Source organism: Microcebus murinus, chromosome X (assembly GCF_040939455.1).
Source record: "Microcebus murinus isolate Inina chromosome X, M.murinus_Inina_mat1.0, whole genome shotgun sequence".
Taxonomy (NCBI): domain Eukaryota; kingdom Metazoa; phylum Chordata; class Mammalia; order Primates; family Cheirogaleidae; genus Microcebus; species Microcebus murinus.
This window is the reverse complement of record NC_134136.1, coordinates 7,939,928-7,959,253: the sequence shown is the minus strand read 5'-3', so window position 1 is coordinate 7,959,253 and position 19,326 is coordinate 7,939,928. Positions and strand designations below refer to the sequence as shown.

Here is a 19,326-nt window from a genome sequence, read left to right as displayed (position 1 = left end):
TCACTTTGGATAACGGGCTTAAGCTTAATGCAGGATAGCATAAATGGTGCTAGCTCACTGTCATTTCTTAGAATTGAGTAGTATTCCATTGTGATCTTGCATCTGGAATCTGCCTGGTTAACTCAGTGGCATGAGAGTTTTTGCCAACCTGCTATGGCAAGGGTAATCCACTCTGGCTGGCTAGCCTCTATCTTCAGGAATCTAAACCTCACACTTATTGGAGCCCCCTGAATGGCACATTAATTTCATAAAAGAAAATGTACTAAGCAGAAACTGTAGCGGATGACCACTGTCAACATTTTTATCTCAAAGTACCAAGTAGATTATTACGTTATTATGCTGTGAGTATGAAAAAAGTGGTTATCTGTGCATTAAGCAAGCTGATTCATAGTGTACTTTGCTCTCCCAACAGGCTGGAGGTCAGAAATAAAAATATTTGTACCATAAATAATGTTGCTGTTAATCCCAACACCAAAAGTACTGTAATAGCTATCTCAATTATGTCCAGTGGAATATCGGGAAGGCAGGGTAATTTTGCAAGTAGCAAGACCCAAAACATTCCATTACAGTCAGAGAGTCTTGCAGTATTGCTATTATCACAGCTATTGAAGTCACATACCAGCTGGTATTATAGATCAGATACTGCAGATGAATAAAATAATCTTAGTTCATAGTAGATCAGGCTGACTACTCTTGGAATGTGAATGCCTGGACTGGCTACAGATGCTTCTGTGTAGCACACCAGTCTTTAGAGGTTTGCAGATATCTGCTGCTTCCAGTGATCAGACAGCGAGGAAAAATACCAATGAATGATCACCTACCCATATAAAGCACAGGGGCATTTGATCATCTTCACTTTTTAACCTTACAGATTATCCAGAAGGCTCATCATCTCTTGCCGTGGAAACGGAAACATAGCAGTTTTCACATTTCCTGCATCTCTCAGACAGGTTAGTATTCTGAGGGAGACATATACAATGTCACCTGAACTGCCAAGAAGCAGCCTTGGGAGCAGAAGGAGTAAGTTCTCATCCTGGTGAACAAGATACTAAACTCTTCTCTCTTTTATTGCACACATAAGCAGAAATTCTATACATAATTTCCCTGTGCAGTGTACTGAAAAAGACACCCTTCTTCCCTGCAAACTCACATTTATGTCACTTGTGCTAAAAGACCCCAGGGGATCCAGAAACAGCCAAACATCACATTCAGGTTATTTGCTTTCATACCGTGAATTATAACCCTCGACCTGGTGCATTCCAGTTCTCTGAAATGCTATTGATTACAAACAGGTTTTTTTTTGCCCAACTCCATGATGTCAGTTAATAACCTACTGTTACCCACTAATGGGCAAAAACACCATTCCTACACTCCAACCCTCCGAAAATGGTACTAATTTGTTAATCAGTGGCAGACAGCTTTACAAATGGGATTCTCTTTGGCCTAGCGAAAAGCTAAACAACCTTGTCTTTGCAAAACTCGAAGGTAAATAAAGCCAGTGTCATTCAGTATTACAAGGAGGATTTTAGTAACAGAAATGCCACGAAACTCAAAGCTCTGCTCTGATAAGACTTCCCATTCTATTCCCACGAAAAAGCTAGTAGTTATTTAGAAGCCTATCAGTCTGTGGTTCTCAAGTCTTCAGTTATTTCCCTTACAGAATTTCTACTGTGTACAAGTATAGATACCATACAAGACCTTGTCCATGCCAGCCACTTCGCTTGACATAGGTTATCTTATTTAATCCTCACACCAACTCTGTGAGATGAATGTTATTATTCCCATTTTACTAATGAGAAAACTGAAGTGCAGAGAGGTTTAACTAGTAAGTGGCTAACCTAAGATTGTAACCCACGTCTGTCTGACCTCAAAGCATGCTATTTCCATGATGGCAGTAAGTTTAAAAACCTTCACTTATAATCAACGATTAAAAAGAAGGAAGAATTAAGTCTGTTTTCTTATCCAAAGCCCTGATGAAATGCTTGATGTTTAGGTAAGACAACTTGTATGGTAGTAGTATCTAGATTTCAGTTAGCCATGATGCTCATCTCTCTAATCTTCTTATTTTAGCATTTTGTTAAGGGTATTCTATAAAACACTAGTACTTTGACATGTCAAATGTTAAAGGGAAAAAAAGTTCTCTGATGAATAAATTTATGAAACCTTATATAAGCAAAATTACAGAGTTCTCTTTAGTGTAGGAATTCTCAGGGCCTTTACTATGCTAATAAGTTTTGTAACTCATGCAAAGGAAACTGTAGTCCAGGCACAGTGGCTCACGCCTGTAATCCTAACACTCAGGGAGGCCAAGGCAGGAAGATCACTTGAGATTAGGAGTTTGAGACCAGCCTGAGCAAGAATAAGAGCATGACCCTGTCTCTACTAAAAATAGAAAAAAATTAGCCAGGCATGGTGGCGCATGCCTGTAGTCCCAGATACTCGGGAGGCTGAGGCAGGAGGGTCACTTGAGCCCAAGGAGTTTGAGGTCGCAATGAGCTATGATGACAACACTATACTCTAGCCCAGGCAACAGAGAAAGAACCTGTCTCACACACACAAAAAGTAGAGTTTGTAGTAGCCCCCTAAACTCATTTGACTATTGGATTCTTTCTTTTGTGCATATCATGGAACTTTGTCTTTAATGCAGTACTTATCAGGACTTTTAGTATGCTAAGGAACTTTGTGAATCCCCAAAAATGTAAAAAGTTATTTCCCAAATTTATGTGACCATGTTACCATTTTTTAGGGCATCTTGAGTGATTATTGAACTATGAAATACATTTTTATATTATTCCTGAGGTAAGCAAAATTGACTTTAAGCAATGCCTTTTCTAGGACACTCTGTCCACATAAATTAAGAAACTGATTAATTTTGTGGGAGCAACAAAGTCATGTTTAGACAAAAATAGAAAAGTGTTTGGAAACACAGAAGGTAAGAGTGGGAGAAGCTTTGCTTTTTGGTAAAATGGATATTTTATATATTCGTACTTAAACCAGCCATACTGGTACTGACATCAGCATGATGCAGCCAAATACGAAACATCTGTCTACAAATATTACAGTAATAAACAAATTAGGGGTTGTAGTAAACCACAGAATCAAAAGAGGTGGAGGAAATCAATGAAGTGCATTAATAGCTTAACACTTCACCTGAACAATTGAGGTTTTTAATAAATGAAGCCTCCCAATCCCAGAAAATGGGAATAATCCTTCATGACATATCTTTGTACTTTTCACTTCCTATTCTTGTGGTTAGATTCTAAATATTAAAGATATCCAAACTAGTATTATATCTACTTATCTATATCCAGAGATATCATATTGTTCATAGCAGCCAAGATTACTGGAACTTCTTTGATTAGGCTCCAGTTAGATTTCATGTTCTGGTCCTGGAACCAGGTCTTAACCAGTTTGTAGCTTAGGTTCAGGATATTGGACAGTTCTTGCATCTTCTGCAGGCTGAGATATTTTTGTCTCTGAAATCTATCATTGTGTACACACAACTGGGTCAGAGAGAACGCACTTCTGCTCTTCTGTTTCTTGACCTGGACCTTATCTTTCTTCTTCACTACACTCTTCTCTACAGAAGTGGGTAGTTTTACTTCAGGACTGGTGGAAGGATCAGGGCCCTCCAGTCTTTGTGTGGGGCAACTCAGCAGAAGACATTTGCAAGGATGGATCATTTTCTTCAGGCCCACAAATCACAGGCATTGATGAAGAGTCTCTGGAATCAGATGCTTCACCCAAGGCAGTCTTTGAGGACATGCTGAATCCATGCTCATGTTATTGAGAAGGAGGGGGACAAATTAAAGAGCTGAACTGTAATAGAAAGGCCAATGCTTTAAGACTTAAGTATCTAGGTGGAAGAGCTTAGAGAAATATGATCTACACATGTAAAAAGATCAAAAGCCAGGCCGGGCGCGGTGGCTCACGCCTGTAATCCTAGCTCTCTGGGAGGCCGAGGCGGACGGATTGCTCGAGGTCAGGAGTTCGAAACCAGCCTGAGCAAGAGTGAGACCCCGTCTCTACTACAAATAAAAAAAAATTAATTGGCCAACTAGTATATATAGAAAAAATTAGCCGGGCATGGTGGCGCATGCCTGTAGTCCCAGCTACTTGGGAGGCTGAGGCAGGAGGATTGCTTGAGCCAGGAGTTTGAGGTTGCTGTGAGCTAGGCTGAGGCCACAGCACTCACTCTAGCCTGGGCAACAAAGTGACACTCTGTCTCAAAAAAAAAAAAAAAAAAGATCAAAAGCCAGGATGAAGTGAGTCCTCTCCACAATAAGAGGAGGCAACCAGCTCAATCCAGCAAAAAAGGGAGAGGCATTTTAAAACTTATCAAGATATGAAGAATTTTTTTAAATATATGTAGATAATTACTACAGTGATATTTGTAAAAGCTCCAAACTTGAAAACAACCTGAATGTCTAGCAGTAGAATGGATGAATGTTATGTATGTCCAAATTATTAGAGATTTTATACTTACTTTCCTTTATTTTCTTTTGAAAAGTTTTTTTAATTAAAAAAAGGATAAAGTGAATACCCATGTGTTTACAACTTAGAATTAATAAATGCTAACATTTTTTCATTTTGTCTCAAATTTTTGCACATAAAAACGTATTGCCATAACTTTTACCCAAAACAATGCACTGATTCTAGATGATATTTTCTTCAAAATAAAAAGACAAACTTGGCAAATATACAACATGCAAAATTTAATATCCTTAATTTACAAAGCTCTTGCAAATTAGTAAGCAAAAGAAAAACACAACAGTTAGAAAATGGGCAGAGGATATGAACAATCAACCAGATAAAAACAAAAATGAAAAATAAACATAAAAATTTTTCAACTTCACGGTAAAGAAATACAAATTAAAATAATGTAAAATATTTAAGACTAATTTTTTTTTCTATTAAATCAGCCTATTTTTACAATTTACAGTACATAGTGTTGGCAAGAACATGTTCAAACAGATGTTCTCATACACTGCTGATGTGAGATAATTTTTTGAGTGAAATTTTGGAACATGTATAAAAGCCTTACAATACAATTTTATCTGGTAACTACTCCATTTTAGGAATATATTTAGTGAAATAATTAGAAATCTCTACAACTATTTATCATGAATTTATTTTAAGAGCAGAAAATTTGAAACAAAACTAAATAGCAATAGAAGAGTGGTAAAATAAATTGCTACATCATTACGATGAAATATTGTACAGCCATTAAAAATAATTATTTTGTAGAATAATTAATAGAGTTATGTGAAAAGGTATATGAGTGCAGTTTATATTTTAATTTTCAATTTTTTATTTTAGCATATTATGGGGGTACAGATGTTTAGGTTACATATATTGCCTTTGCCCCACCCAAGTTAGTTAGACCTCCAAGTGTGCCCAACCCCCAGACTGTGCACACTGCACTCATTAGGTGTGTATATACCCATCCTCTCCTCTCCCTCCCACCTGCCTGACACCCAATGAATGTTATTACTATATGAGCACTTAAGTGTTGATCAGTTAAAACCAACTTGATGGTGAGTACATGTGGTGCTTGTTTTTCCATTCTTGTAATACTTCACTTAGTAGAATGGGTTCCAGCTCTATCCAGGAAAATAGAAGAGGTGCTATATCACCATTGTTTCTTTCTTTTCTTTTCTTTTTTTGAGACAGAGTCTCACTTTGTTGCCCAGACTAGAGTGAGTGCTGTGACATCAGCCTAGCTCACAGCAACCTCAATCCCCTAGGCTCAAGCGATCCTCCTGCCTCAGCCTCCCGAGTAGCCGGGACTACAGACAAGCGCCACCATGCCCGGCTAATTTTTTATATATATATATTAGTTGGCCAATTAATTTCTTTCTATTTATAGTAGAGACGGGGTCTTGCTCTTGCTCAGGCTGGTTTCGAACTCCTGACCTCGAGCAATCCGCCCGCCTCGGCCTCCCAGAGTGCTAGGATTACAGGCGTGGGCCACCGCGCCCAGCCCTGGCTACATAATCTTTATCCTCCAGAGTTCAGCTTCCACATCACTTATTCAGGGTATCACTGGCTGACCTGACCCCAGAGCTGAGCTATATGTCTCTTCCCAGTGCTACCATAATACTGTTACAAGAGACTTTTGTTCTGTGCTGTAATATTTACTTGTCTGCTTCCCACACAAGCTTGTAAGTTCCTTGAGGGTAGTGACTATGTCTTGTTCACAGTTTAGTACCAGCCCCTAGCACAGTGCCTGGCACATGGTAAGTATTCAATAAATATTTCTCGAATGAATGAGAAGGAGGGAGGATGGAAAACGGTCTCTGAAAACAGACCTCTGATTATAGGTCATTATTTTTCCTTATTCTTTTCTATATTTTTCAAGTATTCTATGATGAACATGCATTGCTCTTGTAATCAGAAAATAATGATACATATTAGAATTAATTTTAAAAGTATATTACCTTGGTGTGGTGGCATGTGCCTGTAGTCCCAGCTACTCGGGAAGCTGAGGCAGAAGGATCTTGTGAGCCCAGGAGTTTGAGGCCAGACTGGGCAACATAGTGAGACCCTATCTCTAAACAAAAGTATATTAAGCATACTCAGAATAGAAAAGAGAAAAATCTAGGAAGGAAATTAAAATCACTCATAATCCTACCACCTAATGATAACTCTTGTTAAAATTTTATTGTATTCTTTCCAATATTTTCTATGAATATATTTTTTAAACAGTAAAATCTTACTATGTTCTGTTTTGAATTCTGCTTTTTTCACTAACACCAAAAATATTTTCTGATTATTTCAAGGTACTGTTTATTTAACCATTCTCTGTTATCCAACATTAAGATTTTATCCAGTTTTCCACTATTATGAATGATGTGAATAATATCATTGGTCATAAATTTTTCTGCTCATTTATAATCATTTCCATAGAAATGAATCCTAGAAGCAAAATTACTGGCATGAATTTTTTAAAGGCCCAGTGTATATGGCCAAATTATTTTTAGAAAGCTACTTGTGGGCCTACTATATGCCAGATATTGCTTTAGGTAGATTTCATTCTGCCTGTTTTGCAGCTATGAAAACTAAGATCCATTGACATTATTTGCCCAAGAGGCAGAGCAATAATAGAATTAAAATTGAGAATTGCCCAATTTCAAAGCTCATGTAATTTATGTGTGGATTTTAAAAATAAATTATTTTTAAGTTATCAAATTATACATTTACTAAAGAAAATATGAAAAATACAAGTAGAAAGTAGAGAAAATGAAAATAAGTTACCCATGAATCCACCACTTTCAACAGTTTAGTGTATTTCCTCAGTCTTTTGTTCCAGATAACAATTTTTGGGTTAAAAATAATAATAGCATTTTGCATCCTGCCTTTTTCACTTAAAATTTTTCGATGCTAATCTATGCTTTTCACAGTGGTCGTGTATTATTGTCAAATGGGTGTTAACGTGTGAATATGTACAGTTGTTCAGCTCACCTGTGAATTTCTTCTCTTTATTCCCAGGATCCACCATCTCCCATGAGGCTTACAGAGTTCAGTGTTGGGAACCATTCTGATCTTCAAAATAAGTCACCATGTTGGATTGAAAGCTTCACAATTTGAAAGCATTCCATCAAATACTTGCTGTGCAAATGTTTCAGGACTTTACATTGAAAACTGACTGAACTCCAATTTGGTAGCAGTTAATTCAAGCCAGTTTTCCTTTCTTTCTTCATTTCCTTCCCCCAATCTGTGAAAGCCTAAATGTAAAATATATATTTTTTCATTCATTTTATCAGGTAAAAGGGAATTCAGAAGACTTCCTTGGAGTCTTTAATTCCCATAGAAAGACTATTAATTATATTTATAGGGTCTTTTGGTGATGAGGGGTATCAGACTACATTTGCTGCTTGTGTGCATGTGCACTTAGAAACATGTGTATGTGCAGCATATCTATACAAAATTCTGCTATCGTGTTGTGAAAATTAAGGTTAAAAAATCGGAGGCATTTATTTAATCATGCTTCTTCTCTAAATAGCAATTTAAATATTTGCTGAGCTTTAAACCATCGCTACATCAGGTATCTAAAATTTGAGAGGGTGATTCAATACACAGTGACCAAGGTCTTCAAATTGGGAATCGAATTAGCTGTTGAGAAGATCAAATCAGATCAGGTCAGGACTTCTACTTTATTAAATATAACAATTAGTGTTTTAAAGACCTTTAATGCCAGGCTGTGGTAAAATTCTCCAATTACTTTTATTCATTTATCTCCTACTTAGCTTTATTTTAGCCTTTATGAATTATTTTTATGGTGAAAGAAAAACTACAAGCCTAAATTATGGACCACGGGTTTTGTTAAGGGTTTTTCAGGGTCGTTTTCAGGTTTAATGACAATACTATTGGTAAGCGTAAAGTTTCACAGCTGACATTAGCCTGAAGATTAGCACTAAAAATGTGTTTTCACAGCAAGGGTTAATGTACAGATAGTGATAACCAAATATGCCAATCCACCCTTCCTTCCTTCCTTCCTTCCTTCCTTCCTTCCTTCCTTCCTTCCTTCCTTCCTTCCTTCCTTCCTTCCTTCCTTCCTTCCTTCCTTCCTTCCTTCCTTCCTTCCTTCCTTCCATCTTTCCTTCCTTTTTTTCTAACTTCAGTGGTAGTTTAGCCATTAAAATAGTTTACGTCCATTGCCATTTATTTATAATCAGCCTGTTTTTCAGTCCTAGTGCCTGAATCAATGAGTATGAACACTAATGCTGCTTCTTTATAATAATAATACCTAAGAGTATTGATGTTTTTCATTTTTCAACCAGCACTCCAGTGCCCACCTGCTGACAATAAAAGCTCACAGCTCTTACAGAGATCAGTGGGAGTTAGAGGCATTTTACAGATATCAAGGAATTGAGCTTCTAGAGGGATTGTTACATTTACTAAATTATCTTCCCCCAAAAAAATCTTCTTGAGTAAAAGAGAGTTGCCGTCCACAAATAATTCAGTATTGGGGCTCCAGTGGAGCTGAGAAAATGGGAAGTCCAGCTTTTTAAAGCAAAAACAAAACCTATTCATTTGGACCTCCTAGGTAACTTTCACCAAGGTGAGTTTTTTTTTTTTTTTTCTTTTTTGAGACAGAGGCTCAGTCACCCCAGCTGGAGTGCAGTGGTGTCGTCATAACTCACCGAAGCCTCAAACTCCTGGGCCCAAGCAGTCCTCCTGCCTCAGCCTCCCAAGTAGTTGGGACTACAGGCGTGTACCACCAAGCCTGGCTCATTTTTCCATTTTTTTGTAGAGACAGGGGGGGTCTCACTCTTGCTCAGGCTGGTCTTGAACTCCTGACCTCAAGCAATCCTCCCACTTCGGCCTCCCAGACCAAGGTGAGATTTTAGCATAGATTAAATGGATGGTGGTCAGCATTTCATTTGAGAGAATAGAAGACATGAGTAAATCTATTAGGGCTTGTTTCTCAAACTCAGAAGCCAAGAAGCAGCCTAGAAGACTATGCACACTGGGTTTCATAGTGTAATCTTATATGTTCAGATGGAAAAAAAGTTATCCCCCTTCTGTTCTTTCTCTAAAACACTCTCTTGTTTAGGTGTCTCTTGAAAGGTTATTTGGTCATCCACATGGTCTTCTGATGGACAAGCCTTGCCTACTATTCATATAGAAATGTACCATCCTCTAAATGCAGGGCATTACTTACTGCACAGACAGTAGGCCTCAAAGCAATCTTCCCCTTTCCCATCTATGATCTTCTGCCAAGAGTTTAGGCAGAGCAGCTGCTAACTATGATTCAAAGTCAGAAAGGCATCAAGAACTTCTTTGATGCATAGAATGTATCAGCACTCAGCTCCCACAGAAATCAGGTCATAAAACAAAGTGTCAGTGAACTACAGGGAAGCACTGGGAGGGTAAAACTCAGGAGAGCTATAATGCAAAGCTGATTATCTAATGTCTTGCAGATTTACACTGTCTTCAAAAAGCCAAATAGATCAGGGTTTGGGGCAAATGCAAAGCTGATTGTCAAATGCCTTACAGATTTACACTATCTTCAAAAGGCTAAATAGATCAGGGTTTTGAGGGTTTTTTGGGGTTTTTTTGTTTGTTTTGGTAGAGACACAGTCTTACTCAACTGGTCTCGAATTCCTGGCCTCAAGCAATCCTCCTGCCTCAGCCTCCCAAAGTGCTGAGATTACAGGTGTGAGCCACTGTGCCAACCCTAAATCAGGGTTTTACCTGGGGCTTGGAGAAACAAGAAACCCTATTCTTATCTTAGCACCTTGATCCCATTAGTTTATAGACTCTGATGATATCCTTATCCATGGATCATTTGAGTATTGAACAATGTACATAGGCATCCAACTAGTTGATTACTGATCAAGAAGACAGAGAGAGGCCGGGCGCGGTGGCTCACGCCTGTAATCCTAGCACTCTGGGAGGCCGAGGCGGGCGGATTGCTCAAGGTCAGGAGTTCAAAACCAGCCTGAGCGAGACCCCGTCTCTACCATAAAAATAGAAAGAATTTAATTGGCCAACTAATATATATAATATAAAAATCAGCCGGGCATGGTGGCTCGTGCCTGTAGTCCCAGCTACTCGGGAGGCTGAGGCAGGAGGATTGCTTGAGCCCAGGAGTCTGAGGTTGCTGTGAGCTAGGCTGACGCCACGGCACTCACTCTAGCCTAGGCAAGAAAGCGAGACTCTGTCTCAAAAAAAAAAAAAAAAAAGAAGACAGAGAGGTTTGTTTAATAGTTAGCATACCCTGATCTGGCTCCTTTGCTTGCATTTCCTTGGAGTCCTATCCAGTAACCCCTGTGGGATCTCATTCCCCAATCTTTGGTACTCATCTTCCCCATTTGCAAAATGAAGATACTTGTTGTTAGAATTCTACAGCTGAAAGGTGCTATGTTAACTCCCTAGTGCTCTTATATGTCGTTAATTTCAGGACTAGAATGAGAGGTTTAATCATAATAGTATTTCTAAGCAAAACAGTGTCCTTCATCCTTTCTTCCATGCTCATTGCTGATTTGTTCTTACAGAGCTTAGAGCACTTTGTTAATGTTTTCCCATTTGTTCCAACAATGTCCTTGGAAGGAGAATTAAAATCATTTTCCCCATGGTACAGCTGGAAAAATTAAGGGGAAAAGAAATGAAGTGCCCTTTAAAAGCACATAGCTGTCCTGGGCGGAGCCCACAGTTACCATGTCCAGTATACTGTGGACTTGGCTTCCTACTACTGGAATTACCATGGAACAACTTAGAACATTAAGAGCAATTAGGACAGGATCACATTCCAAAAGAGTGCCACTTTGTCAAAAATCTCAAAGTATGCAATTTATACAACTCTTATTTTCTGTGTGATAGAAATGCAACATGTGCCTGTCCCCCCCCCCCCCATGTGACACGTATCTTTCACCAGTGCCATTATCTCCTGTGGCACCCAAGAGCCCAATCTCAGGCTGTCTTTGCCAGAAAAAAGAATGTGCTTCCCCATGTTTATGCCAAATTGCACAATGTGTAGACATTGAGGTTAATGGAGATTTAAGCACAATCTTAGCATGTATGTTTTAAGAGTGTTGAATATACATTATTGTAACGTGCACCTAAAATTTAACGAGGCCCAAATTCACAGGAATATAAGTCATTCAAAGCCTATCCTTTTTTCCTCTTGTCACACGTATCTACATACACACGTGCCCATGCACACGCACACACACTTCCCCCTAAGCACGCTGCCTGGCTATCAAGAGCAAATATTTTAAAAGAACGATTCTCTGTCCTCTCCTTTTAGAAAAAAAGTCTAACAATCAAAGCAGGTGAAGAACATTCCATGTATACATTCCAGAACCTCTGCTCTCAGAGTGGTTGAGAGACCGAGTTGGTACAAAAGACATGTTTTAAGCAGAGGCAAAGAGGACATCTAACAAGATCATCAGGCTCTTCCACAAGTCCCATGTTCTTAAAAAACTTATGAGCTCCATCCAGTTAGTAGGAAATGGTTGATTGGGTATGGTACATCTCCATTTCTTCAACCATAGCTGTAATGTACCCTATTAAATTGTAGCCTTTTGCATGTGGGATATAATATAAAAATGAATGGGTGGCTCCTAACAGCATGCAACCCATGAGTGTTTACTTCCCCAAAAGGGCTAGGGTTGTGTCCTACACGGTGTCCAAAACCATTCAATATGTTATTTCGAGCAGCCTGTACACGGCCATCAGCACGATGAATTAAAATAGACAATGAATTCAATATATCAGGAAATAGATTCTTAGTAGGGAATGGTGTCAAAGGAAAAAAACAATAAGATGCATTCAAGGAATAATTGCTTTCACCCTGCTGGCTAAATCTGCAAAGGAACATAGCAGGAAAGCTGGGACTGGGTCTTGGTACTAATACATGAACTGTATTGGAGAGCCAGAAAAAGAAAGGCGCAGGGGACCTCAGCAGTTAAGCTCAAGTTGCCAATTTGCCACAAATCCTTTTTTCCACCAATCTGCTAAAAGTGATTGTATATAGTATTGTTAAAACCATGTGTCTTGCTGCAGAAATACTGACAATGCTGGCCAGCTTTATCTTCCTATGTCCTTTATTAAAAGTATATGCATAAAATTGTTGTTTCTTTTCTATATTATGGTTTTGTTAAACAATGTCAGCAAAGCCTAACGTTTCAGACCGCGCTAATGGAAATTTCTCTACATCTCATTTCATGGGGGCATAGTGGAGTTTATTTGCTCCTAGATTGATCGGTATGTGTTGTATGTAGACTCCTGTGTAACATCTCGTCTTCTGAATACCCACCCCATCCTGTGTGTTCAGTATTTCTTGCTTATGTTCCTACATGAATATGAGTTAGGAAATGAGTAACAATGGCTTTGAGATAGAAAGCTGACCGGTCTAATGGCACTTAATCATGCTCAGCCTTACTCAGCCTCGCACACTCCGCCTTTCACTCTCCCATTGTGATAAGTAAAAGGAAAAAGAAAGAACTTGTCATGTGTACCCGAGGGAGAGTGAATTCTGGTTTGCTTTTTCTTACATTTTAGACTATGTTTATTATTCTCCAAATGCATGTCACCTGTAAAAAGGAATACAATGGTCCTGAGAAAAGAACACAGTAGCCCACTTGCTCCTAAATCGTACATTACCCTCAGAAAAGTATTAGAAGAGACCCTCATTAAGTAAGCCCCAAATAAAGTTTCCCTCAGTCAATGCACCATTTGCACAAAAAGTCCTTTTCATAAAGAATGGAGAAAGCCCCCCAATTAGCCAACCAAGAAGGCAGAAGTCATTGAAAATGCAGAGCATTGAAAGCTGTAGTTTGGAACAGTCATTGCTGACTGTCTGACTAAATAATGGAGGACTTGAATCACTTAGGAGAGGCCCAATCCATAGAGGTCAGACTTAACACAAAACCAGAAAGAAGTCTTTTATTCCGGCTAAGTGTATAAAAAATTACTTACTTTGTCCTAGGTAAAGACCTCAAATATCTCTGCTGAAAATCCCATTTCATTTATTTCAATGCATCAGCTACAAACAACTTGAATTTGCATCACAAACACAATGTAAAAGAATTCATATCATATTAGAAACAAAGGACAACTAATTTCTTTCTAGATTAAAAAAGGCATAAAAAAGGAAACCTCTATACAAGAATTTTGAGTAAATGTTACCAACGAAAGTTAAGGCATAGACGTTTAAAAGGAAACTTTAATTCATAGATATAAATATATGTGTATAATGCTTTATACAGAAGCATCTAAACATATTGACATGTTATAAACAATAAAATTGTTGAAATCAAATTTTGTCACTATATACAATGACATTGAAAAACCAGTCAGTTTCTCTTTGAATATTAAAATATTCATTCTCACATAGTAGCATAATGTTTCAATGTTTAGACTTCCAACTCTAGAGGGGTGGGAAATTTATGATAGCAAAAAGTACATTTTAAGCAAATGATTTTTTAAAAGTATTTGAATGTGTTTATGGCTTTGAAAGAAATTTTCCTCATAAATCTTAACTGAAGTACTCAAATCAATTTTGCAAAATAGTTCAGTCTCAAACCCAGATCCTGACAATGTTGGCAAACTCTAAAATAAATCTGGCTATAGCATATAAAAATCTCAGTGAAAATAAAACAATTCACTGTACAGGGAAAACAAAAGTTTTGCTATTGGAACATTAAGAATGTAGGTTACCAATTAGTCAAAAATTCTCATTAAGTTATACTTAACAATCCACTGTCATACCCTACATAAATTATCCTAGACAATTAGAAAACACTTATTAAAGTAAGGAGATTCAGAGGGACCCAATACAAATGCAAATGTGAAGTTGCTTCTGAATCACAAAGAGTCTGTGTGTGGCAGGGCTACCAGGTTCGAAAAGTTGAGGGTCTTGTGAGATGTAAAAAATCAAGGGGACTACTTGGGAACTAAGCCTGGATAAGACAGGAAACATGAAAATTTTTAACCCTTTCTCCACTTGATTGTCATTTCCCCTAAACTTTGAGGTTTTCTATTTTCTACCTACGTATCTTCAATCTATAAAAACTAGTTTTCTTGAGAGTAAAATTAATTTGACTCTTCTATGTCTATCTGATTAGCTGAATGATCCAGAGATAACTTCAGACTTGCATTTCTATCATTGCCTTGGTCTGGTTATCTTAACAGAACCACCTGAAGCAGCTAATTCTTTTTGTTTTCCAAAATCCTTTTATATCAGTTCTTACAGATGTGGCTTATTCTTCGAATGCTATACTCTCTTGTGGTATGAATATACCATAATTCATTATTTCCCCTATAAGCTGTCCTAATGTTTTTTCTTTTATTAATGGTATAAAGAATATCTTTGTACATGTGTATTCAGGATTTGTGTGAGTATTTCTGTAAGACAGAGTCCTAGAAGTGAAATGTTGGATCATATGAGATGTGCATTTTTTTTTTTTTTTTTTAATTATTTTTTTTATTTTGGCATATTATGGGGGTACAGATTTTAAGGTTTCAATAAATGCCCATTTCCCCCCCTCCCCCCAAAAGTCTGAGTCTCCATCATGACCATCCCCCAGATGGTGCACATCTCACTCACTATGTATGTATATACCCACCCCCCTCCCCCCTCCCACCTGCCCAATACCCTATTACTGTAGCACCTATGTGTCCACTTAGGTGCCACTCAGTCAATACCAGTTTGCTGGAGAATATATCTGGTGCTTGTTTTTCCATTCTTGCGATACTTCACTTAGTAGTATGGGTTCCAGCTCTAACCAGGAAAATATAAGGTGTGCTATATCACCATTGTTTCTTAGAGCTGAATAGTACTCCATGGTGTACATATACCACATTTTATTAATCCATTCTTTGATTGATGGGCACTTGGGCTGTTTCCACAGCCTTGCAATTATGAATTGTGCTGCTATAAACATTCGAGTGCAGGTGTCTTTTTTGTAGAGTGTCACTGGATCATTTGGGTAGATGCCCAGCAATGGGATTGCTGGATCAAATGGTAGATTCACTTGTATCGCTTTAAGGTATCTCCATATTGCTTTCCACAGAGGTTGAACTAGTTTGCAGTCCCACCAGCAGTGTAGGAGTGTTCCTCTCTCTCCGCAACCACGCCAGCATTTATTGTTTGGAGATTTTTTGATAAAGGCCATTCTCACTGGAGTTAAGTGATATCTCATTGTGGTTTTGATTTGCATTTCCCTGATGATTAGAGATGTTGAGCATTTCTTCATATGTTTGTTGGCCATTCTTCTGTCTTCTTTAGAAAAATTTCTGTTCAAGTCCTTTGCCCACTTTTTAATGGGGTTATTTGATTTTTTCTTCCTAATTTTCGTGAGTTCTAAGTATATTTTAGTTATCAGTCCCTTATCGGATGCATAGGATGCAAAAATTTTCTCCCATTCTGTAGGTTGTCTGTTTACTTTCATGACTATTTCTTTGGCTGTGCAGAAGCTTTGTAGTTTGATCATGTCCCATTTATTTATTTTTGTTGCTGCTGTGATTGCCTTTGGGGACTTCTTCATAAACTCTTTGCCCAGGCCAATGTCTAGGAGAGTGTTTCCAACTTTTTCCTCTAGAGTTCTAATAGTTTCATATCTTAGGTTTAAGTCTGTTATCCAGCGTGAGTTGGTTTTTGTGAGAGGTGAAAGGTGTGGGTCCTGTTTTAGCCTTCTACAGGTGGCTATCCAGTTTTCCCAGCACCATTTATTGAAGAGAGATTCTTTTCCCCAGCGTATGTTTTTGTCTGCTTTGTCAAAGATGAGATGGCTATATGAGGATGGTTTTATATCAGGATTCTCACATCTGTTCCACTGGTCTATATTCCTGTTTTTGTGCCAATACCATATTGTTTTAATTACTACAGCTTTGTAGTATAGTTTGATATCTGGCATATTAATGCCTCCCATTTTGTTTTTGTTGCCTAGAATTGCTCTTGATATTCGGGGTCTTCTTTGGTTCCATACGAAGCGTAAAAGTATTTTTTCTATATCTGTGAAGAATGCTGATGGGATTTTAATAGGTATTGCATTGAATCTGTAGATCAGTTTGGGTAGTATAGACATTTTGATGATATTGAGTCTGCCGATCCACGAGCATGGTATGGATTTCCATCTGTTTACATCCTCTGCTATTTCCTTCCTCAGTGTTTCATAGTTCTCCCTGTAGAGGTCTTTTACCTCTTTGGTTAAATATATTCCTAGGTACTTTAATTTCTTTGTTGCTATTGTGAAGGGAATTGAGTCTTTGATTTGGTTCTCAATTAGATTGTTGTTGGCGTATATGAATGCCTCTGATTTCTGTGTATTAATTTTGTATCCTGAGACTTTACTAAATTCATTGATCAGTTCCAGGAGTTTCTTGGTTGAATCCTTGGGGTTTTCTAGATACAATATCATATCATCAGCAAACAGTGAAAGTTTGAACTCTTCTGCCCCTATTTGGATACCTTTGATTCCATTTTCCTGTCTGATTGCTGTAGCCAAGACTTCCAGCACTATGTTGAACAGAAGTGGAGATAGTGGGCAGCCTTGTCTGGTTCCAGTTCTAAGTGGGAATGATTTCAATCTTTCCCCATTCAGTATGATGTTGGCTATGGGTCTGTCATATATGGCTTGTATCATTTTTAGGTATGTCCCTTCTATGCCTATTTTCTTAAGTGTTCGTATCATGAAAGGGTGTTGAATTTTGTCAAAAGCTTTTTCTGCATCTATTGAAAGAATCATGTGGTCTTTGTTTTTGCTTCTGTTGATGTGGTGAATTGCATTTATAGATTTACGTATGTTGAACCATCCCTGCATCCCTGGGATGAAGCCCACTTGGTCGTGGTGGATTATTTTTTTGATAAGTGTCTGGATTCGGTTAGCTAAGATTTTGTTGAAAATTTTTGCATCTATATTCATTAGGGATATTGGTCTGTAGTTTTCTTTTTTTGTTGCATCCTTTCCAGGTTTTGGGATCAGAGTAATATTCGCTTCATAAAAGGTGTCGGGGAGGTTTCCGTTCTTCTCGATGTTGTGGAATAGTTTCTGCAAGATAGGTACTAGTTCTTCTTTATAGGTATGGTAAAATTCAGGTGTGAAGCCATCTGGACCGGGACTTTTCTTTTTAGGGAGATTTTTAATTGCTGTTTCTATTTCAGCTGTTGAGATTGGTCTGTTCAGGGAATCTATTTCTTCCTGGTTGAGCCTAGGGAGGCTGTGTGTTTCTAGAAATTTGTCCATTTCCTCCACATTTTCCAGTTTGTGTGCATAAAGATTTTTGTAGTATTCATAAATTGTATCTTGTATCTCTTTGGGATCAGTTGTGATATCTCCTTTTTTATTCCTGATGGAGCTTATTAGAGATTTCTCTTTTCTGCTTTTCGTTAGCTTAGCCAATGGCGTGTCAATCTTGTTTATTTTTTCAAAGAACCAACTTTTTGTTTTATTAATCTCCTGAATAGCTTTCCTGTTTTCAATTTCGTTTAGTTCTGATTTGATCTTGTTGATTTCACTTCTTCTGCTGGGTTTGGGGTTGGTCTGTTCTTCTTTTTCCAGCTCTTTGAGTCGTTTCATTAGATTGTCTATTTGTGATCTTCTTGCCTTTTGGTTATAGGCATTTATGGAGATAAACTTTCCTCTTAGAACTGCTTTAGCTGTGTCCCAGAGGATTTGATAACTTGTCTCTCCATTGTCGTTTTCTTCATAGAAGTTTTTTATTTCCGTCTTGATTTCTTCGTTTACGAAGTAATCATTTAGTAGGAGGTTGTTTAATTTCCACGTTTTTGTGTAGAAATGTGAGTTTCTGTTAGGGTTGATTTCTAGTTTTATTCCACTGTGATCTGAGAAGGTACATGGTATGATTTCTATTTTTTTAAATTTCTTGAGATTTTCTTTGTGTCCTAGGATATGGTCAATCTTAGAGAATGTCCCGTGAGCTGATGAGAAGAACGTATATTCAGTGGATTTTGGGTAGAATGTTCTGTAGATGTCTGTCAGACCCAATTGTTCTAGAGTTTTGTTTAAGTCCATTATATCTTTATTAATTTTCTGTTTGGAGGATCTGTCTCGTGCCGTCAGTGGGGTGTTGAAATCCCCGGCTATTATGGAGTTGCTATTAATCCATTTGCTTAGCTCCAGTAAGGTTTGCTTTATGAATCTGGGTGCACCTAAGTTGGGTGCATATATATTTAAAATTGTTATCTCTTCTTGTTGGACTGTGCCCTTCACCATTATATAATGACCCTCTTTGTCTTTTACTACTTTTGTTGGTTTAAAAACTAAATCGTCTGAAATTAGAACTGCCACACCAGCCTTCTTTTGGCTTCTATTTGCTTGGAATATTGATCTCCACCCTTTTATTTTTAGTCTATGTGCATCCTTGCAGGTTAAATGTGTTTCCTGAAGACAGCATATACTTGGCCTGTATTTTCTTATCCATTCAGCCAGCCTATGTCTCTTGAGTGGAGAGTTTAAGCCATTCACATTTATTGAGAGAACTGATAGGTAAGGTAGATTACTGGTCATTCTGTTGGGTTGGATGTTGTTGCTATGATTTCTGTCTTGAGCCATTGTAATATCTGGCCTTTAATATCTTTGGGTTTTGGTTGTTTTTATATTCGTGGGTTATTATTATGATGTTCCGTGCATAACGCTGTTTTAAGTACTTCTTGTAGGGCTGGTCTTGTCTTGGTGAATTCTCTGAGCCTTTGCTTGTCTGAGAATGTTTTTATTTCTCCTTCATATATGAAGCTTAGTTTTGCAGGGAATAATATTCTAGGCTGGGCATTGTTTTGTTTCAAAAGAGTGAGAATGGGGCCCCAGTCTCTCCTTGCTTGTAAAGTCTCATTAGAGAAGTCTGATGTTATTCGAA

General features: G+C 37.9%; 1 protein-coding gene across 1 annotated transcript in view; it reads left to right on the top strand.

The window, feature by feature from the left end:
* ZDHHC15 (zDHHC palmitoyltransferase 15) overlaps window positions 1-12,905 on the top strand; it is a 96,442-nt gene extending 83,537 nt beyond the window's left edge. The window contains exons 11-12 of the mRNA XM_012755350.3: window positions 872-950; window positions 7,492-12,905. Coding sequence (XP_012610804.1) covers window positions 872-918 — 47 coding nt within the window. The 3' untranslated portion in view covers window positions 919-950; window positions 7,492-12,905. The remainder of the gene's footprint in view (window positions 1-871; window positions 951-7,491) is intronic.
* The last annotated feature ends 6,421 nt before the right edge of the window (window positions 12,906-19,326 follow it).